Here is a 22,654-nt window from a genome sequence, read left to right as displayed (position 1 = left end):
TTTTCAACTCCCACTTTAATTGATCAGATGATTTTTCTTCTTTATTCTGTTAATATGGTAAAAGGACTGATAGCTTTTCAAATGTTAAACCAAATATTGTTTCTAGAATACACCCGACCAGTCATGATGTGTTATGTTTTTATGCCTTGTTGGTTCAGTGTGCTCAGATTCCATTTGGGGTCTTCGCACTGATGTGTGTGGGTGGGCTGGCTGCAAATTCCTCTCTCCTGTTCTGGCCAGGATGTGAGACCAAGGTTCTGTTGGTCCTGCAAGCTGGCGCACTTTCCCTGTTCTCTTTTCCGGAAGAGTTTTGCATGTCGTTTGCGTTATTTCCTCCTTAAATGGTTGGTAGAGTTCATAGTGATGCTGGCTGGGCTTGGAGTTCTTTGTGAGAAGGCTTTGATAACAGATTCAATTTCTTAGTGGCCACAGGACCTTTCTTGCGGTTGGTTGAGTATATTTTGTTTTTCTCCTTTTTCCATCTATCGGCTTGGAGGTCATTTGCTGCGTTCCTTTTCTCTAAGGGGTCAGCCTAGAGGTGGAATTGTGCAAGCATGTTAGTGAGACCCTCTCCCTCCTCCGTGACATGCAGGGCCTTGACTGTCTTCTCCGCTGGGGTCCTGGCCACGGGCTCCTGCGTGGCATTTCTGCTCTCCAGGAGTTCTGGCCCTCCGTACACATGAGTACTGTGTTCTGCACAGTTAGTGTCCTTCTCTCAGAAGCTCTTCCTTACTCCCTACATCTCTAGCTGGGTTGCCGGATAAAACACAGAACGCCCAGTTACATCTGAATTTCAGATAGACAATGAATGACTTCTTAGAATAAGAATGTCCCATATTACATATTGAATGGGATGTGCTTACACTAAAAAAAGTATTCGTTGCTTATCTGAAATTCAAATGTAGCTGGTTTCCTGCATTTTTATTTGCTAAGTCTGGCAGCCCACCCTCTCCAGACTGCTATTTGGGGTTGTTTTCCTTTGAATGGAATAGGTGCCCTTTGAACATCCTCTGGAGCAGGTCAGCCAGGGCAAGACTCTCCTGGTTTTGTGTCTGGGCAGTTGCTGGTCAGTAGTGCCATCCCTTGCCCTGTTGTGGGCCCAGAGGGGTCAGGGGTAAGAAAGGGACCAGGAACCTTTGGCTGGACTTGCCCAGTTTGCCTGGGAGAAGTTGCCTGACCACCCATGGCCCATCCCCGGCTCTGGTGTGAGAAGCATTGGAACCAGCCCAGGGTCCTCTTGTTCCAGAGCCAGCTGGTGTGGGTGTCCATGGGGTGGCCTGTGTGCAGCGACCCTGTCTCTGTCTCTGGACCAGGACGAGGACCACTGTCCACCATGGTGAAGCTGGGTTGCAGCTTCTCTGGGAAGCTGGGCGAAGACCCCGGAGACCAAGATGGCACTGCTCTGGACAGCATCCCTCTGATCAGCCCCCTGGATGTCAGCCAGCTCCAGCCCCCATTCCCTGACCAGGTGAGGGGCCTGGCCCAGCGGGAGGGGCTCTTCTCAGGCTCCCCTGGGAACAAAGGGGTATAGGGTGAGGTTTATTTAGATCTGATCTCTGCCAAGGGGCAGGGGAATAAGCAGAGAAAGGGCTAGGCTGAAACCCCAGCTGGCACAGGTAATCTGCATGACCATCTCCCAGAGCTCCCTTCCTCATCTGTAAGTGGGTAAAGTGGTGCAAGAATTCACACGCTAACTTGCAGACAACACCAAGCCCGTGGTGCTGTCTAATAGGGGCTTGGCAAGCAAAGTTTTCCACCTTGACTGCTGGGCATTGCTCTGTCCTGGGTTGGGGCCTGAGATGGGGGTCCTTGGGCAAGTGACCGATGAGGATGGGGAGCTTTCAGCAGAAAAAGGTGAGAAACAAAGAGCTCAGCTCAAGCTGGCCAGCCTGACCCCCAGGGAGCACTGGAACATGGAGAGGGTGGCAGGAGCTGTCCCAGTGGGAGGCAAGGGACTTCTGTTCCCGTGCCAGCCAGCTATTTACCCAGAAGGGCAATTCTCCAGCAATCCGGGTGGACTTCAGCTGCATCTATTGCAGCTCTGGGCCCGGATCTCAATGGATACAGTAGGAAAACTGTCTTTGCCCCTCAGGAGCACACACACAGCATGGGACTGCACCTGCCTGTGCCCCATGTGGTGGGGCTGCAAGACTCGGAACCAGCAGAGAAGTCAGGGCAGACTGACTTGCTGGAGGAGGGGCCCAAGCTATGGAGCCACTAAAGGGGAAGCTCCCGGCTAGGAGAGCCAGTACCCTCAGAGTCGAAGGAGGTGGCAGAGTGAGGGGCTCCATCCTTGGTCTGGCCAGAACCCAGGGCTGCCACAGCCCCCGGCAGACTTGCAGTGACCACCTTCCTTTGGCCTCAGCCTATAGCTGCTGGAGCCCTGCCAGCCACCAGATTGTCGTGGTCCTGGCAGTCAGCACCCACACCACTGACACAAGCTGACCCTGGCTCCCTCCCCTCCCAGTTCAGGGCTGTTGTGTGTCCTTGCCGGCTGCCTGGCAAGGCCGTGACCATCTCTTTCCTCAGGTGGTCATCAAGACGCAGACAGAGTACCAGTTGTCCTCCCCAGACCAGCTGAAGAACTTTCCTGACCTGGAGGGTCAGAAGGTGACCTGCAGCCACCCAGAGGAAGCGCGCAAGGTAACCTCACCCACCCATCCCGCTGGGAGTCGGGGCAGAGAGAGTGGGTGGAGGGGCAGCTGCAGGCTGTGGGTGCCCAGGCTCTGGGCCAAGCAGGCTGGGGTCCCCCTTGCTGCGGCTCCTGCTCTCAGGGAGGAGAGTTGGACAGCAGTCACCCCATTCAGAGGCTGGTCTTCCAGTGCCCGATGACCTTTAGCTGCCCAAGCTGAGAGCAGGCACAGCTGCTGCCTTCAGATGTGGAGCTGCTGGCGTTGTCTGAAAATCTGTCAACTTTACTAGTGATGGCTTTCATCATTTTTAGTGGACTATTTCTTTTCTCTCTTTTTAAAAAAATTTCCTTTATTGAGCAAGGAATACCAAGAAAATAGTGGGCTATTTCTAAGCCTTTCATTTTTCAGTAGTAAAATCTGCACCCGTTGTAGGGGCCTGGTGAGGCATGGCTGTACTTTGCAGCGTTCGTCCAGCGGCAGATGTCAATGCCCCCTCCCTCGCTGGAGTCCCTGTGGAGGCCTGGTGAACCCTTGAGATGACCCCACACAGTGTTGCAGCCACTGGCCCGTACGAGTGCCCACACAGGCAGGAAGCTACCAGACAAATGCCTGCAAGCACCTTCTGGGTCAAAGGTGGCATGTACTCTACCTGGTGGCAGTGTTTCCAGAATCCCAGCAGAAGGGCAGCCAGCAAGGCCTGGCCCCCAGGATGGTGCCTGGATGCTTGACTCTGGTGCTGACTTTCAGGGAAGGCAAATCTGACGGCCTGGGGTGGAAGTGGGGGTCCAAGACTTTGGCAGATGGTGGTCCTGTGCCCAGGCCTAGCCCCTGAAGGAGCGTCCCTGAGGAAGCTGGCCCCCAGGCTCAGTTCACTGCCCTCCACCCCCCAATACCTGAGCTCCTCCATTTCCCTCATGCCCAGCTGCCCACAGCTCGGATGATCGCCTTTGCCATGGCACTTCTGGGCTGCGTCCTGATCATGTACAAGGCCATCTGGTACGACCAGTTCACCTGCCCAGATGGCTTCCTGCTTCGGGTAAGGCTGGGTGGGCCTGGGGCCTGGGCCCGGGGGAGGGCAGTGGAGACCCCTGTCTTCCAATGGCCTGCAGGCAGTGCCAGGCCACGGAAGGCACCCTGCACCCCACCTGGGGGCAGCAAGGCTGTTCCCTTCTCCTGTGGGAACATGGTCCCCAGAGCTCCTCGTGGTGCTGCTGCTCCTCCAGACATGTTGAGATCCTGTCTTTTGAAAATGTAAAAGAAAAGTTGTTTTAGCAACAGGTTTTACCTTCTAATCTAAAAAGAAAGTAAGCAGGGAGGCAGGAGTTGCAGCGGTGGGCAGGCAAGTGGAGGGCCGGCCACGTGTGTAGCTGTCCCCCACTTGGTCCTGGCTGACATCGGTGCTTCTGCCATCACTGGGAGTCCCAGTGCATGGGGGTGGGGGCTGGCTCTTGCCCCCAGAGTCCTCCGCTCACCCAGCACCAGGCAGGGACCACCGCCTTCTGCCGCTCTCCAGTTCTGCACTGGAGGCCAACGCAGAAAGAAACACCTGTAGACACACTGTGTGCTGTGTTGCTGAGCTGCCCCCGAGCAGGAGGGACAGACGGGGCGCGGCCAGCGTGCCGCACCGGGCCTAAAGGGGCGGCTTGTCACTTAGGAGGACTGGCCCCCTGTGCAGCCAGCCCCTCCCTCCTGACCCGGCCTCCCGCCCTCGGCAGCACAAGATCTGCACGCCGCTGACCCTGGAGATGTACTATACCGAGATGGACCCCGAGCGCCACCGCAGCATCCTGGCGGCCATTGGGGCCTACCCACTGAGCCGCAAGCACGGCACGGAGATGCCCGCGGCCTGGGGGGACAACTACCGCGCCATCAAGGACGAGCGCAAGACACCCACCCAGGCGGTGGTGGTGGCAGCCACCGTGCCCCCCGGGCAGCCCTCAGCCCAGGACGAGCAGGAGCAGGCTCAGCAGGTGGCCGGGAGCGCGGCGCCCCTGTCCCCGCAGTGACAGCCTTCGCGGCCCGCAGCCCAGCCGGGGTAGGTGTGTGGCTGCTGTGGGGGCTGTGGCCAGCCTGGTGGTGGCCTTTTTCTGGCCTCCCGACGTCATTTCTGAGCCAGGGATGCTCCACCCTGCCCTCTGCTCCCTGCCCTCCTGGGACTGCCAACCCCACCCGCCAGAACCTCAGGGACGGTGGGGACGTTTCACAATCTGGCCACCCACCGGGCGTCTGGGCAGGGCTGGGGCCGCGGGGCAGGGCGGGCCCCACAGGTGGGGACTGGGGGGTGGGAGGGGGCTCAGGGACGGGGTGGGCACAGCTGAACGTGCCGCGGGGTGCAGGGGGACGGCCTCGCATTTCTTCCCACCCAGGTGGGCGGTGGGCGGTGGGCTCCTGGGCACTGGCCCTGCCTTGCTGGCTTTCAGCCCCACTCCACCTCTGTCTCCACAGTGACCTCCAGCCAGCTCCTGTGACCAGCGCACTGCCTGATGCTGTCCCTCCTGGTGTTTGTGCACCTGCCCCAGGCTCCCTCGCTGAAGTCCTCGCCCCCCATGGGCCTCTGGCCCTGTCGCTTTTCTCTAAGTAAAGATTCATGTCCACCTGGGTCTTCATTTTCTCCTGCGCGCCCCACCACACGAGTGAACCTGGGTGTCTGCACCCCCTGGCCCAGAGGGACCCCTGAAGGGCTCTGGAGAGTGGCCAGCCGGGAGGGGCAGTGAGCTGGGCCCTGGGAAGTCATGGCTGCCTCAGGCAGGTGGAAGAGCAGGAATGTGAGTGGGTGAGGAGGGGCCAGCCTCTGCAAGCCTGGCCTGGGGCCACAGCCACGCGGGGACAGGGCCTGTGGCAGTCTGGTCTACTCGCCCCGGTCTTCCACAATGGAACGAGCCCAGCCCCACGCTTGGCTGGACCCGGGCCCCATCTTCCTGGTGCTGGGTGCACCTCCCCCATCTGGCAGGAGCGTCTGACTCCCCTGGGTTGGCCCCTGGTTCTGAGCCCCTGCTGCCCATGGCTCCTGCCCAGATGCTTCAGTCACAAGCATGAATGAGCGAATGAAGAAATGAGTGAATGTGAGCCTCTGAGTGGGAGTGGGACCCCTGGGGGCCGGGGGAGCCCTAGCCGGGAGGGCCTGCCCTGCCCAAGCACGGCCATCCGCCCATTCTGTAGCCAGCTCTGTAGCCAGCAGAGAGGTGAGAGGTCTGAAGGGCCCAGAGACCCTAGACCTGCTGAAGGTCCCCCACCCCCAGCAACTCCCCGCACTGAACTCGCAGCAGATGCGTTTCCCAGCGTGCTTGTCACCGCAGCCTGTGCCTCCACCGGCCTGTGGCTCTGGGAGGCCCCAGCCCCGCCCCCACCCAAGCACCTGTGCTCCTCTGATCCCTTTCATCTTGGGCCAGAGGGTCAGAGTCCCTGGGGAGTCCCCAACACCAGTGGAGGCCACTGACTTGGATGAGAGCCCTGGGGTTCTCTGTGGCATGGGAGGAGCTGACCAGAGTGGGTCCCACCTGGTGTTGGCATGAGGCTGGGCACCGACACCAGGGGCTGGGTGGCCACCAGGGTTCTGGTTGGGAGACACAGAGCTGGGTGCTCAGACTGAGGGTGGGCCAGACCCTGGTCATCAGCCTCCAGGCCTGGTGGCAAAGTGGGGGTCTGGGCAGCCAGAAGGGATGCCATGTCCCCCTCTGTGCACCCTATCAGGAGGCACAAGAGGTGGGTCTGTTCTGTTGTTGATGGTGTCGACCCTGACCACTTAGCTAAGGTGGCTTCCAATGGGGTTTCCACCATAAATTTACCATCTTCCCCTTTGAATACAATTCTGTGGGAAGATTCCTTGGGACAACGTAAATCTTTGCTCCTCTCCAAATGTCACCCCAGCTTTCGTGTTCATTGGTGATTCCTGTCTGAACCAGTGTGTTATATTTTCAAGCGATGACTTTCTAACTTCGTTATTTCTTCTGCATGGATCGGTTAACATTCTGCTCATTGACTATAAGGAAAAGCTCTTCTCCTCCCCTTGATTTATGTATTTGTTTATTTATATCAGGTGTGGCCCGTGGATGCCCGTTTCACTCGGTGAGTTAGAATCTGTTACTGCCATCACTTATTTTCATGCTCCCCTTGTTCTGAATGTGGCCAGTGAGACTGTCCTTTGACATGTGTGTGAGTCAGTTTTCTCTTGCTGATAACAGAATACCTGAAACTGGGTAATTTATAAAGATACAGAATTTATTTCTTACAGTTTTGGAGGCTGGGTAGTCCCAGGTGCAGGGGACACACCTGCTGAGGGCCTTGTTCCTGGCCAGGACTGTCTGCAGAATCCCGTGATGACACAAGGCCCCACAGGCCAAGGGCTGAGCAGCAGAGCTCTTTACCTGATCCCTCGCTGTCTTTAAAGCCACCAGTCACTCCCTGGTAACCCAGTAAACCCCATTACATGAGGGCAGGGCCTTCATGATCCGGTCACCTCTTAAAGGCCCCGCCTTCCAAATGCCTTATTTGGGATTAAGTTCTGACCTGAGCTGGGCGAAATTCGAACCACAGCAACAGGTGCCCATCATTCTCTGAGCATGTCCTGTCTTTCTGGCACAAGAAGATGTGAGGACTCGTTTTGTGCTTTCTCTGTTCTTGCCCCAGAGTCAGCCTTTTCCCAGGGGGCTCTGCTTCCTTTTGGTGGAGAATTGTGTTTAGAAGCCAAACTCTGGGTGCTGAGTGTGTGTGTTTCTTTGGGGAACTTGGTGGGTACGGCTGGGAGGGAATACACACACACACACACACACACACACACACACACACACACACACACACAATCTGTATCTTCTCCCTCCTCCCCATGTGTTCATATGTGTACACGCACACACGCAACATCCCACGAGTTCATAATGACACGTAGAATTCCAGTCCAAAGCCTCGGCGTTCATTCCAGTCTTCTCCAAACACTGTGTACAAAGCTGCTGTGGGTTGCTGTTCATTTGAAATACAGTTGGATTTATTGCTGCTTGAACTCAACACTCAACTCTAGAGTCCCTCCCTGCCGTTGCTGATTGTATTCTATTAAGTATATAAAACATTTACATGGTCCCAAAAGTCAAAACTACACAGGAGGTGTCCCAGATCAATCACCCCCCACCCCATTCCCACACACTCTGTGAAGGAAAACAGGCTTCTTAGTTTCTGGTTTAGCTTTCCTTGTCTTTTTACAAAAACAAGCAGATGCGTGAGTATTTTCTTATTTCTCCATCTTCCTTACATGTTTCACTGGGGTGGGGGGCAGATTTCCACACCACCAACAACCAATTCTCCAGCACCAACTGGGTGTCTGACAATTCATCCCTAGCCCAACACTGACTGCCTGAAGTTAGTGCAGACAGCGCAGCTTAAGGACTCAGTCCCGCAAGACTGCCTCATGTCAGAAGCCAGCTGCAAGCCCAGGATCCCCAGGCCACCTACACGTCTGTCCAACTTGGCTACAAATTTGGGGGTTCCTAAGAGCCCGTCCTCAGGATTGACAATTCTCTAGGACGAATGACGGAACTCAGGAAGGCACTCTATTTACCATTACCGGTTTATCATAAAGTATATGACTCACAACAGCGAAATGGAACAGACACGTGGGCACGGCATGGTGGGGGGTGGGCAGAGCTCTCACAGCCTCTCCGGGCACCGCGCTGTCTTCGCCAACATTGCTCAAGAGTTTTTAGGACCAATCTCCAACCCCGTCCCCTCCCGGAGGTTGGAGGGTGGGGCTGAGAGTTCTCACCCTCTACTCTGGTGACCAGCCCGCACCCTGCGGCTTTCTGAGGGACCCCCGCCTGAGTCAGCTCGCGAGCACAAGCTCAGGTCTGAAAGTGTGATCCAAAGGGGCTTGTTATGAATAACATGAAACTCTCCTAATACTAAGGAAATTCCAAGAGGTTTAGGAACTCTGTGCCAGGAACCAGGGACAGATGCCAAATATTTTTTGTTGTGCCACATTCACTTCACGGGGACTGAGGTCATTGCGCACCAGTGCATAGAGATTTCCCCACCCGTTTGTCAGCTGCAAGCGGCTCCTCACAGCGCGCTCAGCTGCCCCCGTGATGGACGTTTACGTTGTTTCCAATAGTTTGCGATACAAACAATGCTGCCATGACTAATTCATGCATGTGTATTTTTTTTATTGTTGGAGATTTATCTTCAGGGTAAATTCCTAGGAGTGGTATTACTGGGTTAAAAGTACATTTAATAATGATAAACTTAACGCCAGCTTTTTCAAGCTTTAATATAAATCTAGTAATTTTGTGTTAGTGTGAAAACATACCTACACTTATCCCTTATTAACGCTCCATCGGCTTGTACATTTGATACATGAAATCGCCTAAACTTTTCAAGACATTTCAGACACATGACAGACTTGATTAACTAAATCCCCTACGTGTGCCAAACTTTAATCACACGTTGACACCTCTGATTCTCCTCAGCACTTTGAACATCTAATGGCGCAAACCTACAGATCTGAGAAGTAAAATATCCGTGAGCATTAACATACGACAAAGGCCACAGAGTTAGATGGTCCTAAACTTAAATTCTCTCACGCACTTTACAATGAAAATCACAGGCTGATGAGATAAAATTTAAAGCATTTCAAATTAAAACAAGTTGAGTATGTTCCATCCTCTTAAACGCTGCACGTGCTTTTATTAGCAGACAGCGTGAATTTATGGTGCTTATTCCCAAACCTAAGGTGAGGCAGCCAGAGCAGTGGCCAAGCTCCTGCCCTCCCTGCAGCCTTCCCAGAGTCGCACGGCACCCCGCCCACTGCAGGCTGGCCCCTGGGCAGGTGGGTGGGGTGGGACGCTGCCCATCTGAGCCCCCCTTATCAGAGTCAGACTCCGCCTGCTGAGGCATCAGGGACTCCACACGGGACTTCCAGCAGGATGCAGCTTTGGTTTGCAATCCAGAATCCCATGCATCCACTGGGCGCCCTGTAGACTGGGCCCCACCTGTCCTGGGACCTCTGACTGGTGGACTCAGACCCTATGCCCAGGACACCCAGTGCAGGTGCAGGACAGCCCTCTGCTGCCCCATCCCGCCGTCCATGGCAAGACCCACGTGACCCACAGGGGCCTGGGCAGAGCCTGGCCAGATGGAGGTACCTTGGAACCTGGGGGGTGCTGGGGTCTCTACAGGTCCTGAGGCACCCTGCAGAATCCTGGGGAGTCCTGAGGGGCCCGAGGGGTACTGGGAAGTCCTGGAGGGTCCTAGGAGGCCTTGGGCCCTGTCTATTGGACCCCCAGGTCACCCCTACTGGAACTAGGCCCAAGGTTTGATGGTGCGGGTCACCATGATGCAGCAGCCTTGTCCTGGAGGGGCTTCCTCTCCTGCATCATGGGAAACCCTCTGGGACAAGGGAGGGGCTGCTGCAGAGGCCTCAGCACCCCCCTTCCTGGAGGCCACGTGGGATGGATGGGGTGGGATGGTGCGACATGCTGATGGCTGGCCTGGGAGAGCTGCAGGACCACCTGGTGGCCTGCAGACTCCTGAGGCATCATCATCTCCCTCTCCATCCCGCCCCTGGTCCACAGGCCCAGATGGCCCAGGATGGGCAGCAAGAGATGCTTCCCAGAGCTGCGGGCAGCAGAGAAGCCCAGTGCCCCCCTCCCCACCTGCCCAGGGGTTGATGTACCCAGAGCAGCACATTCGGGGGACTACAGGGCTGTCCGGCGAGGATGGAAGGGCTGGCCAGTGTGGACAGCAGTGGTTGGACACACAGAAGGTCTCTGCTCCTGGGTGCAGGGATCCCTGGAGACAGGGGGGACTCAAATGGTGCCTGCCACAGGGCGCCCAGAGCCAGGGCCCCATCAGACCCCTGACCACACTCGTGGCAGGTGTGAGGGCAAGGGTCAGGGCAGGCGGGTGTGACTTGGGCACACCTGGGTTCAGCTACTGGAAAGTGGGCCTGGGGCCCTCACGTTCTGGAGCCACGGGCCTGGGCCACACAGCCCAGAGGGTGCTAGGGGAACCGGACACTGGATAGGAGCCAGAGGAGGGGCTGGCCAGGCTCCAGGCTGCAGAAACAGGCTCATTCCCAGAGTAGGGGCCTCCTGGGCTCAACCTTCCCACTGCCTGTGTAAAAGATTAGTGGTCCTGTAAAATGGCTCATTTTGGACATTTTCCTTTATTGTGTGTACAAATGTGCTATTTCATGACTTTAAAACATCGTGGGCTTTTGAAGTGACAGACCTTTGTCATCTGCTTTTGTCTCTCTGCCCCATTTCTCAGCTACACAGCCCCGGCGCCGAGGTCAGGAATGCCATTGTAGTCTCCACTCGCCTACAAGAGCCACAGGTTGTGTGTGTGTGCTCGAGGGTGTGCATGCGTGTGTGTGCGCATGTGCAGCACATATGTACATGTGTGTACCTTTTTTGTGTCTGTGTACATGTGCACACAGCATGGGAACACAGCTGAGCCTCTCCCCTCAGGTCCCCCAGGGTTCCTGAACTGCAGCCAGGAGCCAGCGTTCCAGAAAGGTCCGGCCAGTCACCCAGCCCTATGGCCCAGAGCTCCTGGGCTTTCTGGCACAGCTGTGTTCCAGGTGCTGAGTGGACCCTTGGCTGGGACAGGTGCTACCAGTGTGGTGTGGAGTTGGCCCCTCAGTGTCTATGGTGTCTGTTCTGATGTCTGCGAGCTTGGCCTGGACCCACAGTAGGGGTGGATGGTGCAGAGGCCTCTGGAGGGGCTGACACTAACACACGTGGCCCTGGGGTTCTTGGCCATGCTGAGACTTTGCCATGAAGAGGGGCAGGCTGAGGATCTGGTGAAGTCTGGGTGGGCTCTGGAAGGCTCTGGAAGACTGCAGAAGCCCCCATGAATAGAAGCAGCGGTTGCAGGATGCCCCACAGCTCCTGTGAGGCTCGTTCTTCCAGAGGAGGCTCAGGGAATCAGGTACTGGGAGCCTTGGACCTCTCAGGGATCAGGTACTGGGAGCCCTTGGGGAGGGTCCCGGCACCTAGCATGGACCCCAAGAAAGTTCCAGTCACCCAAAGCCTCCCCAGCAGGCCCTGGGTCTCTGGGACACTCCCCTTCTGGGCAGTGCCCATCACCATCCCTGGTCATGCTCATTCCATCCACATCAGCCACCAGCCCCTAAATGTGTAGGCAGCTGGGCCCACCGGCCCACAGAAGAGAGTGGGGTCAGAGCCCTTCTGGCCCCTGCCTAGTTCCTTTGCTTGCTGCCCTCTGCCCAGAGCCCCCCTTTCTGACTCTCACTCCTGCCTAAAGGTGAGTCTCATCTCAAGGGGCCCTTCCCCACCTGGCTCTGGCCCCAGGATGCCATGATGCTCCCATGGCAGGATGTGGGATTGCAGCACCTGGCCTGGGCCTCGGGCTCTCTGAGGGGTGTGGTACCAGGAGGGTCTGCCCAGCGCCAGGCTCCAGGTTTAGCTGACCACTATGAACTGCTTGTTTACATATAGGTAAACTGAGGCATAGGTCCACTTCTCACCTCTAAGTTCCTGCCTTGGTGCTGGGGAGCTGAACGAGGACCCCGTCTCCTCCTGCAGCTCCCACACAGGCACCCCGCCTCACTCCCCCCAGGTGAGGGGTGTCACTGTGACGGCTGACCCTGTGTTGGCCCCTCCTGCATGCCAACATCCTCGACACACACAGTTCGCGGACAGTCGCGCCTGATCCTCGTCACTCCTCTGCAGGCAGGAGCCACATCAGCAGGAGTGTGAGCCGCTGAACTGAGACAGCGAGTCTTCGTGCACGGCTCTGGGAGGTGGCACCGCAGCCAATGCACCGACCTCCAGGAAGGAGGAAGGACAGCGACTCCCAACTGAGGTCTCAATCAGGACCCTGAGGATGGGGACAGTGACAGGTGGCAATGGAACAGACGCAGGCACAGGCCCTAGACCCACGTGAGGAGCAGCCCAGGCCCGACGCAGGCCCAGGATCTGGGGTCGGGATCCCGGTCAGGATGGGGTATCCATGCTGAGGACAAACATAGGCTCCCCAGGGGCACCCACAGGAGCAGGGCTGTGGCTGGCCCGGTGCAGGGCCTGACCTTTCATGGCTGGGCCTGGCCTCCCCCCATCTCCGGGTCCTGGCAGGAGGAGCAGGTCCTTGTGTCTGGAGGAGCTGCTTCAAGCAACAGAGACTCAGAAGGGGGTCACAGGGAGCTGGGCCTTCAGCCTCTGCCCCTGGAGGCTAGTGGCAGGTGGGGCAGTGACCATCTCCTCTGCAGGGGTAGGCTGGAAGGTCAATTCCTAAGAGGACTTGAGGGGTCCAGAGGGGTCCTGCTGCAGCTTTCCCTGTGTGGGGGCTGTGGGCGGGGGTCCCTGCCCTGCCCAGCTGGCCTCCTCTCAGGTCACTTGACCCAAGACCCCCTGAAACCTTCAGGCAGTGGCCTGACACCAGCACTTACCTCTGCCCTCAGAGCAAGCTGGGATCCAGGAGACACTTGCTTGGCATGGCTGAGCAGAGGCAAGAGGCTGGGGTACACCTTCCTGGCGTCACCTGCAGCCATGTCCACAGGGCCAGCCAAGGGGCAGCGTCAGGCCCAACAGAAGGCAGGGCCTGAGCAAGGGGCTGCTCCCCAGACCCCTCCCGCCATCACCCATGTCCCATCAGCTGCAGAGACAAACCAACAAAAGCTCAGGCCTTGCTCCAGGAGGCTGGTCCCCCCGAGTACCCTCCTCCTGGGGGTGGGGGACGTGCCCGTGGGCTAGGCAGCAGGCCTAGCCAGACAAGAACTGCCACATGGCCTCAGCCACGGGGCCATGAAGGTCTCCAGGAAGACCCACCTGCAGCCCCAACAGCACGTACCCAAAGCAGAGCTGCGTGTGGTCCCCCCGCATGGGCACCCAGGGGCTGGCCGGCAGGATGTTGGCCTCCCCGACTCTGAGCACCAACTCCCACATTTTCTTCTTAGCAAACCGTCTGCACCAGCACAGGGTGTTAACTCCAAGACCATGAGGAGGGACAGAAAAACATACTGGCAGCGACTGCAAGGAACCGCCAGCCCAGTGTGTTTGCCTGAAGCCCCAAAACACCAGGAGGGGAAGGACGAGGAGGACCCAGGGGTGACTCTGCAGCCCAGGGACCAGAGGCAGGACCTGGGGTCGGGATCCCGGTTAGGATGCCCACAGCGCCCCATTCACCTCAGGGCCAACCCTCCTTCAAGGCTCCAGGATGCCCAGGGTGCTGAAGGTGTCACCCTCCACAGGGGCAGGCTGTCCCTGTTGACCCAGTTCAGGGTCATGAGGGTCTTCCTGCTGCAGAGGGAGGCTGGCAGGTGCTGGGTTGGCGGGGGTGCGCCAGGCAGCAGTTGGCCAGCTGAAGATCTGTGCCAGCTTGCTGGAGACACGGCTGTCGGTGGCCTCCAGGTAGGTCAGGTGGCTGAGGTGCAGCGGGACCGGGCAGGCGTCAGCAGGACTGGAGTGACGGCTTGCAGCCTCCAGAGGCAGCACCTGCTCCGCACATGGCCCCAGCCTGGCATGAGCATCACTCTAGCTCTGGAATGCTCTCGGATGGGGGCGCACTCCAGGACGTGCCCGTAGGGGGACGTCCCACTCACGGAGGCAGCCCCTCGGCCCTGCGCAGCTGGCTTCCAGGCAGCCAAGGCGCCGGTCAGTCCAGTCGCTGTCCCTCCCCATCGCTGCAAACTCACGAACAGGTGGAACTTCTCCCTGGCCCTCAGCAGGGGTGGGGTGGGGATGGCCGAACCACACCTTCTGGGGGGGTCCCATCTTCCTCCTTAGATGCAGGCCTGGCCGAGGGTCTCTTGCCTGTGCTGGGGCTTTAGGTGCTGCCCTCAGAATCTGCCACTGGTCTCCCTGGGAGAAAACCTCTCTCAGAGTCTGAAGAGATCAAGACAGAAACAGCCAGACCGTGAACAAAGACACAGCCTCAATCCACAACAACCAGCCCCGAGAGCTGGACAGTAACCCTGGAACCATCGGCCAATCAGCCAGGACCTGGTCAGTAACGACCGTCTTCCCTAATCTCTGTCCCCGCTTCCAACTCGGGACCAACCAGAGCAGCCCAGTGTGCCCCTTGCCAGTCACGCAGGACCCCACTTTGAGTTCCTGCCTCCAGCCTCCCAGGCCAGCAGGCTCCGTCGGGCACACCAGAGCCTCCCTGCCTCAGCTGTGGAAGGCACCCTGTCTGCTGCTGGCCACGGGTCTCTGCCAAGTGCAGTGGCCATGGCTGAGCCCCTTGCTGCCAAGCTCTGAGTCAGCCTCTGCCTTGCTCATGGAGGGGTGGGGAGGGGAGGGGGTGTCTTCCTTGATGTCCAAAAGACATGTGGCTTTGAGAGGGTGGGCACCCAGGACCTGCACCTCCCAGGCCTTTTCCTTCGGAGGTGGCTCATGTGGCCACTGGTCAAGGGGCCCATCCTCCACAGTGCTTGGTCAAGACAGGGCTGCCACACTCTCCAGAAAGTGCTAGAGCTTTCTCTATACTGCTCCACACCCTCACAGCCAAGATCCTGCTGCTCCGACTCGGTGGTCACAGACGCTGGAGCTTGGACTGCCGCCAGCTGCAGGGTGCTGGTGTCTGATAAAGCTCACTGCAGCACCATGTCCCCAGGACTCACTGCAGGGGCTTCTTAGCGGAGCGGCCAGCTGTGGTGGCTCCAGTGAGCGCCCTGTCCGCCAGCCCTGCCTGGTTATGGAGACCCGGGTGCGCTGGGTGCTGGCCAGGCCTCTAGCGCGGGGGAGCGGGAAGTTGGGTGGAGGAGCTTGGACGCTGACCCCTCACAAGCACCGCTTCCACGGCCAGGATTGTCCCCTGTGCTCCTCTACCTGTTCCTTACCTGCCCGGCAGTGTCGGCGGTGGGGGTGGGCTATGTCCCGGAGCATCCCCTCTCCCCACCCGCCCGCCCACTTCCAGTTTGGGGCTTGGCCGAAACTGGGAGGCTCAGCCAGGAGACGGCGGCGAGGGGAGGGGGACACGCGGGAAGGAGTGGGTTGGCGGCACGGGTGGGGGATAGTGTGCTGGGGAGCAGTGTGGTGGCCTCACCCCCAAGGCTTCTCCCTGAGCTACTGGTCCTGCCCTGCCACCTGGCCCTTCTCCCCAGGGCCCTACTTTCCTGGTAGGGGCAGGCATCTGCCGTGCTGGCCACCCCTGGCAGGTGAGACGCCTTCAGTCTCTGCAAGGGAGGTGACCGGCCTCTCCCATCCTCCCTGTCATCGCCAGGCACAGGGGTGGGAGGGACAGTCCATAGACCCAGCAGTGTTGGGGGCCTTGTCAGTGGCACAGGCAACACCTCACTCAAGGGAACCCCCTGCCTGCACCCCACCCAGTTCAGGCGGAGGGGGAGGAAGGGGGAGGTAGGGGGATTAGACCACGGGTCATGGAGGCCCATGGAGAGGGATGACTTGATGGCTCCAGAGGCTCAGAGGGGTGAAGCTGGCACCGGCAGCTCTAGGATCCTGGAGGAAATGTCTGCGGATTCAGAAACATCCACTCAGCCTCATTTCCTGATTTGATTCATGCCTGGACAGGCCCTTTGCCCATGACAAGATTGGAAGGGACTCGTACAGGAAGGGGAAGGGGGTGGCCTGCGTGGCTCAGTCTGTTCTGAATTAAGGGAGGTGTCCCAGGGCTGCGAGGGGTGGAGTGGGGCGTCCCTGAGGTGGGGGCACTGAGGAGCCAGGCCTCTTGCCCTCACTGTCCCCAGCATTAGAAGCTGTGCTCAGCCATGCCCATGGCCTGCAGGTGGGGACCTTCTGGGCCCTGGGTGGTGGAGCTGCCTTGTCTGGGAACCGAAGCCTGTGGTTCTTCCTTCTGTAAGTCCTTCTGTAAGTGCCGAAGCTGCAAGCCTGACTGCTCTGGCCTGTGGGGACAAACTCTGGACCCTTGGACCTCCCGGTGCAGGCACTGAGCCTCCCTGTGGAGGGCAGCCTGGTCCTCCAGAGCCCGGTTCCCTGCAGCTGTGAGAGGCTGTGTTGGGCAGGATGGGTCTCCTGGGCACAGGCCCCTGGGTTGGGGGTTGGCAAGGGGGAGGTCTGTAGACTCTGTTGCTCCATGAGGAGCGATTGAGACCCTTGTCCCAGGCCCTATGTTCCTGGCTAGGTCAGCTTTGTCACTCATGTATCTGGGATGTCCCTTGCAGGCAGAGCAGGTGCTGGTCACACACTCAGCTGAGGGTAAGGTCTGAGCAAAGTCCAGGAGGCCGGAGCCCAAGGGAAGCCAGGGCCGCCTTCTGGGGGCCGCAGCCACTCCCAGGCCTGCAGCCGTATCCTGAAATGAACAGGACGCCCCGAAGGGCAGTGCAATCCCGTGTGATTCTTTGCTCCCCATCCATCCACCAGTACTTGTGGATGTCACCCGGGCTGTGGACTCATCTCCTCTTGGGTGTTGCTATGAGGCCCGAGTGCTGTGGTGAGTGTGGAGTTAGGGATGCCGCATGGCCGTGGTTGTCAGAGTCTCTGGGCTTTTGTGTGAGTTTGAAACTTTTCATAATAAAAACACCTGAACAGGAAAGTGATGGGGGGAGGAGAGAGGGGGGCTCCTGGGCAAGATACTGGCTGGAAAGATCGGGGACCACCCATGGGGGATGGAGGCACGAGGACCCATCTGGGGTCTGGGAGTGGTCAGATGTGGGGAGGAGAAGGGGCTGTTGGAGTGGACAGAGGCTCTCCCCTGGGATAGGAGAGCCAGGAGGGCAGGTCTGCAGGAAATAGGTGGCAAGAAGAAGGGTTGTCTGGAGCAGGCAGAGAGGGGCTTGTGGACCATGTGGGACCAGCAGGAGTGCTCTCCTGTCCTGGGACTCAGAGCAGACTCCGGAGCCACAGGGATGAGGGGGAAGGACGTGGTCTCAGGTGCAGCCAGCAGGGCTCCCTCCAGCCCTGACCCTCCTGCCCTCCCTGCCTGGCCCAGGCTCCGGTCTGCTGGGGGAACCAGTGGGATGTGGGATGCAGCGTGCGTCAGCCCAGGAGGAACAGAGAAGACCCTTCAGGCCCTGCCCACCTGGGGCCCTGACAGAGCCACCGAAGGACAGACAGAAGCACCTTCAAGAGGAACAGCTGGGAGGGTCCTCAGGTCCTGCAGAAGTTGGGGAGGGATGGTCTGGGGGTGGCCTCTGCCCTCATGCCAGCGGAGATACAGTCTGGAAAGTGCGTCTGTGTGCCCAGAACTCTAGGGCTCCAGGGGCTGGGTTCTGACCCCTTGGGGTGGCCCTGCCCAGTTCCGGGTCACCCAGTGACCCATCTAGCATCTGGGACAGGGCCCTACGGGCCAAGGGAGAGCTCCATGTGATCCTAGCTCTGCATTTATTACCCAAGTGGCCCTTGTCAGAACCTTAAACCTCTTGAGCCACAGGCAGGGCTGTGGGAGCTTTGCTTGGCCCACAGGGTCTGGATTTTAGTTGAATGTGTTGTCCACATTTTAGAACTGGGGGGTTAACTGATGGGTCAGTATGCCCAACTTTGGAGCTCTCAGAAGTTCCGGCAGGCGGGCCCTTCTCTAGAGGTGGCAGCAGTCTTCAGCAGTGAGTAGGGCTAGAAAATATGGAAACTCCCCAGCAAGCTTCAGATCACCTGGTTATATAGGCAAAGTTCATAGACACCCTCTTGGGTGCAAGGAGAAGCACCCAGATGAAAGTGAGGCTGATGCTGCAATCTCTGCGGCGGGGGGAGGGTGCTGCAGGGAAAATAGAGGAAAATGGTCAGGGCCCTTCACATGTACAGAATCTTGCTGAGCGTTTGATGTAAACATGCACGTGCACCCAAGTGTTCCTTGGTTATTTTCTAATGTAATTGCGCATGTGCTCCCAGGTGTCCTGGGTTATGGACTTAAGTCTGAAGGACGAAGGGCTCTGATCCACTGTCCTCCCCCAGGATGCCCCGGGGGGTCGGGGCGCTACTGCTGTTGCTGGAGGCTGTTGCTGCCAGTGCCCCTAGGATGCCCTGAGAGGCCACCACTGCTGCTGCTGAGGACTGAGCTCATGTCATCTGCCAATGGCTCCTGGGATCTTTCCCAGTTACCTAGAGCGTGGACCTGCATGTGAGGGGTCTGAGCCCTAGGCCGACACCTGTCTTTTCAAAAAGCACAACGTGTCACAAACAGAAACAAACCAAGAGAAAGTGTACAACTTGCAAACTACTAGTGGGAAAAGTTTTTAAAGAAAAAGATATCAAGAAAAGGGGGGGACAAAGATAAAGCAGAGTAATAGAAAGCACCTGTAAAGCAAGGCAAACCATAACTAAACCCAAAGTGTTTCATTATTTAGTTATTTGAGTTATACTAAGTTTCTATTTGTATTGTCAGGGCTAGGGCTCAGACCCTTCAAACCCATTGTACAGGCTGGTTCACCAGACCCCTCTAATGCAGCTCCACACTAGGTAATTGGGAAAGATCCTGGGAGCCGTTGGCAGATGACACGAGCTCAGGCCTCAGCTTCTTCAGCAGCAGCAGCTTACAGGTCCAGCAGTGGCGATGGCTTTGTGGAGGGTCCCAGGGAGTACTAGCATCAGCAGCAGTAATGACCCCCCCCTCCCCCGGAGCTGGGAGGCCCCGTGGGTCAGAGCCACTGTCCTTTATACTTAAGTCCATAACCCAGGACACCTGGGTGCACATGCGCAATTACATTAGACAATAACCAAGGAACACCTGGGCACAGGTGTCTATTTACATCAAATGCTCGGCAAGATTCTGAACATCTGAGGGGCCCTGACCATTTTGTTGTATTTTCCCAACAGCACCAAAAGCACCATAGGACTAAGTCCGAATATCAGTAATTAGACATAAAATGTACTTCATACCTCAGTGTGAGACAGATGATCAGACTGGCTAAGTGACATCAGCTGGATGCTGTTTACAAGAGCCCCACCTCACACATGAAGACAGCGCAGAGCTGAGAGGGAGCCATGGTGAAAGTCACACAAAGCAACTGCCGTTGACCGAGAGAGCTGTGCAGCCATGTGAGCATCAGACACTGCAGACATCGAGGCTTTATCAGGAACAAAAGGGTCAGTACTTAGCAATAAAGATTCAACGCTCCAGGATGACGTAATAACTCTGAACACACATACTGAGGGTAGCTGGGGGTTCCAGGGAGCCTCTGCTGGGCTCGGTTTTGGGGGTAACAACTGGCTCTGCATTGCATCTACCACCAGGGGGAGCCCGGGCAGCCCGGGGTGGGCAGGGAGCATGCTGGGGCTCTCGTGGGCGGGTGTGGGGCTCAGGATCTTTGCTACAACCCAGAACTGGGATGGCCTCTCTGTCTGCGTCTCTCTCTTACCCTCCCCCTTGCACTGACAATGACCTGTGATGACATTGGGCCCACCTGCGTGCCCCAGCACACTTGCCTTATGTATAGTTAGGTTAAAGTTGGGGCAATCGTCAGAATCCTCCTGACTTAGACCAATTGTGTTGCCTAGGGCTATTCATAACTAAAGCCAAAATGTTTCATTATTTTAGTTACACTAAGTTTTCCAATTGTATTGCTAATGGTTAGGGCCCAGAGACCCTTCAAATCCATTGTACAGACTGGGTCACAGACCCCTTATATGCCTGGCTGGGTCACCAGACCCCTCACATGCAGGTCCACAAGCGAGGTATATTGGGAAAGATCCTGGGAGCCATTGGCAGAAGACATGACTTCAGTCCTCAGCAGCAGCCTGTGGCAGCAGCAGGGACGTAACTCTCAGCAGCAGTAGCGCTCCCCCCACCCCAAGGCATCCCGATGCAGGGGGAACACTGTGGATCAGAGCCACTCATCCTTTATACTCAAGTCTGATAACCCAGGACACCTGGGCACGAGTCAGACAACCCAGGGACACCTAGGTGCCCATGCACATCCACAGACAATACACAAGGAACACCTGGGCGCACGTGCATATTTACATCAAATGTTCGGCAAAACTCTGAAGCCCTGAGGGGCCCTGACCATTTATCTATATTTTGCCTACAGCCTAGTTTAGGGTCAGCTGACTGGCAGCCTTAATTCCATGTGGAGCCTTAACTCCCCTTTGCTGTGTAACCCCAGCCTATTCCCAGGGGTGGGGATTGGGACAGGGACAGGGATGTCTTCAGGGCTGTTATTCTGCTGACCTCATGGCCCAGATCAGTGAAGCCCCTGAAGTTTCTTCCAGGGTCATAGTGGCCTTGGATATTGGGGGAGATGTCACACAGGGCAAGTGCCACCAATGGGACTCCAGCCCCGGCACAGGTGGGTGATGAGTTGTACCCATCTCACTTCAGGCCTGTAGGGAAAATGTAGGAAAATGGTCAGGGCTCCCTCAGATGTTTGGAATCTTGCTGAGCATTTGATGAAATATGTAACTGTGCACGTGTGCCCAGGTGTTCCTTGGGTATTGTCTGTGGACACGTGTGGGCACCCAGGTGTTCCTGGATTGTCTGACTCATACCCAGGTGTCCTGGGCTATCAGACTTAAGTATAAAGGACAAGTGGCTCTAATCCACAGTGCCCCCCACCTCTTGGGACACCCCTGGGGTGGGGGGTGTAGGCGCTGTTGCTTCCAGAGCGCCCAGGATGTTCCAGGAGGCTGCAGCGGTTGCTGAGAAAGCTGAAGACTGAGCTCATGTCATTTACCGATGGCTCCTGGGATCTTTCCCAATTACCTAGCATGGACCTGTGGGGGGGGGGGTCTGTGGCCCAACTTGACAAGTTGGGGATCTGGTGACCCAGCCTGGCATCTCAGGGGTCTGGTGGCCCAGTCTGTACAACAGGTTTGGAGGGTCTGTGGGCCCTAACCCGACAATACAATTGGCTGAATCGGCAGGAGTCTGACAACGGCCCCAGCCATAAGTCTACAAGGCTCCTCCACAGAAAGCAGAGCTGGGAGCTGCAGGTATGTGTGGAAAGCTGCCCCCACATAGTGATGCTCAGCTGAAGGAGAAAGGGAGAGAAGAGGCACCTACTGCCTGGGCCAGGGAGACAGAGAAGCAAGAAGTTTCTGCAGAAAGGGACACCTGCGTTGTGCATGTGGGGTGGGTGAGTGCCCAGCCTGGAGCTGCCTCCTGGCGCATCTGGGAGCCTCTCCTGCACACTCAAGCAGAGACAGAGCCATGAGTCAGCCTTCCCAGCCTATCCTGTTCCTACATGGCCGATCAGGGTGTGGGCTGCTGGGACAGATGGCACCTGGGATCCATCAGCCTAGCAGGCGCCATCTGCCGTGCACTCGGGCTGGCCGTGACAGACAGGAGGGAGTACAGGACACTTGAGTGGCTTCCACCAGCTTTGATGTGAGCAGAGGGGCTCCATGCCCAGCCTGCCTTAGAACTTCAAACACGAACCAAGTGCCTTCAGCGGAGGCCCCTGAATGAACAACACAGACTGGCCCTGTTCCCGCCGCGCCCCTCAGCACAGGTGCCTGCTGCGGCCAGCCGCTGGACACGGCAGAGAGCCAGCTGCAAAGGCACCAGGGCCAGAGGGGCTTCTGTCCTGTCCACATGGCGTGGCTGGTCCAACAGGTCCAGCACCACCTGTACATCAGGGCCGGTGGCCTCCTGGGCCCAGAGCGTGATCCCAGGCCTGGCGAGGTGACCACACAGCACAGTGGGAAGAGCCACGTCTGGTAAGCTTTGGCAGTTCCTGACACGTGGTGCCGCTCATCCCAAGCCCACCAGACACCCCAGCACTGGAGCCCCACCTGGGTACTCCTGGCCCTGTGTCTGAAGGGTGACTGTCCTGGGCCCATAAAGGAAGAACGGCTGGCCCTGACCAGGAAGGAGAGTGTTCAGGGATAGAGTCTTGACCATCACCCATGTGGCCACAGTTGGCTGTTCTAAGCAGTCTGAGAGGGTGACCAAGCAAGACCCAGGATCTAGAGCCTGCCCCAGGAGATCTCTGGAGTCTGAGCCCAGCATGTGGGTAGGAGGAAGAAGAGGGAGAAATGGTGGCCCATGTCCTAGCAGGGCAAGGGAGGATGGGCAGGGGCCATGGTATTCAGGGGACAAGGGGGCAGGCCTGAGGGGCCCCTCATGCTTTGAGCTGGCAACAGATGGGTCCTGGGCTAGAATGTGAGGGGCACCCATGCAGAAGCTTCTGGAGCAGCTCGTGGGGGAGACCTTGGGGAATTACT

The 22,654-nt window shown here is 57.7% G+C and overlaps 1 protein-coding gene across 1 annotated transcript; it reads left to right on the top strand.

Annotated features, from left to right (window-relative positions):
- Positions 1–1,333: 1,333 nt before the first annotated feature.
- Positions 1,334–4,639, top strand: CALY (calcyon neuron specific vesicular protein). Its single transcript, XM_063101505.1, has 4 exons — positions 1,334–1,468; positions 2,530–2,643; positions 3,556–3,669; positions 4,349–4,639. Exons 1-4 carry the CDS (start codon positions 1,334–1,336, stop codon positions 4,637–4,639), a joined length of 654 nt encoding a protein of 217 aa, XP_062957575.1.
- The last annotated feature ends 18,015 nt before the right edge of the window (positions 4,640–22,654 follow it).

Source organism: Cynocephalus volans, chromosome 7, assembly GCF_027409185.1.
Source record: "Cynocephalus volans isolate mCynVol1 chromosome 7, mCynVol1.pri, whole genome shotgun sequence".
In the NCBI taxonomy this organism is placed as follows: Eukaryota; Metazoa; Chordata; class Mammalia; order Dermoptera; family Cynocephalidae; genus Cynocephalus; species Cynocephalus volans.
Note: the sequence above shows the minus strand (reverse complement) of the source record. Positions and strands in the feature narration are given on the sequence as shown.

Coding starts and splice junctions, on each gene's coding strand:
- CALY (XM_063101505.1), top strand. CDS start 1,334: ATGGTGAAGCTGGGTTGCAGCTTCTCTGGGAAGCTGGGCGAAGACCCC. Junction 1,469..2,529: donor AGCCCCCATTCCCTGACCAG/GTGAGGGGCCTG, acceptor CTCTTTCCTCAG/GTGGTCATCAAGACGCAGAC. Junction 3,670..4,348: donor CAGATGGCTTCCTGCTTCGG/GTAAGGCTGGGT, acceptor CGCCCTCGGCAG/CACAAGATCTGCACGCCGCT.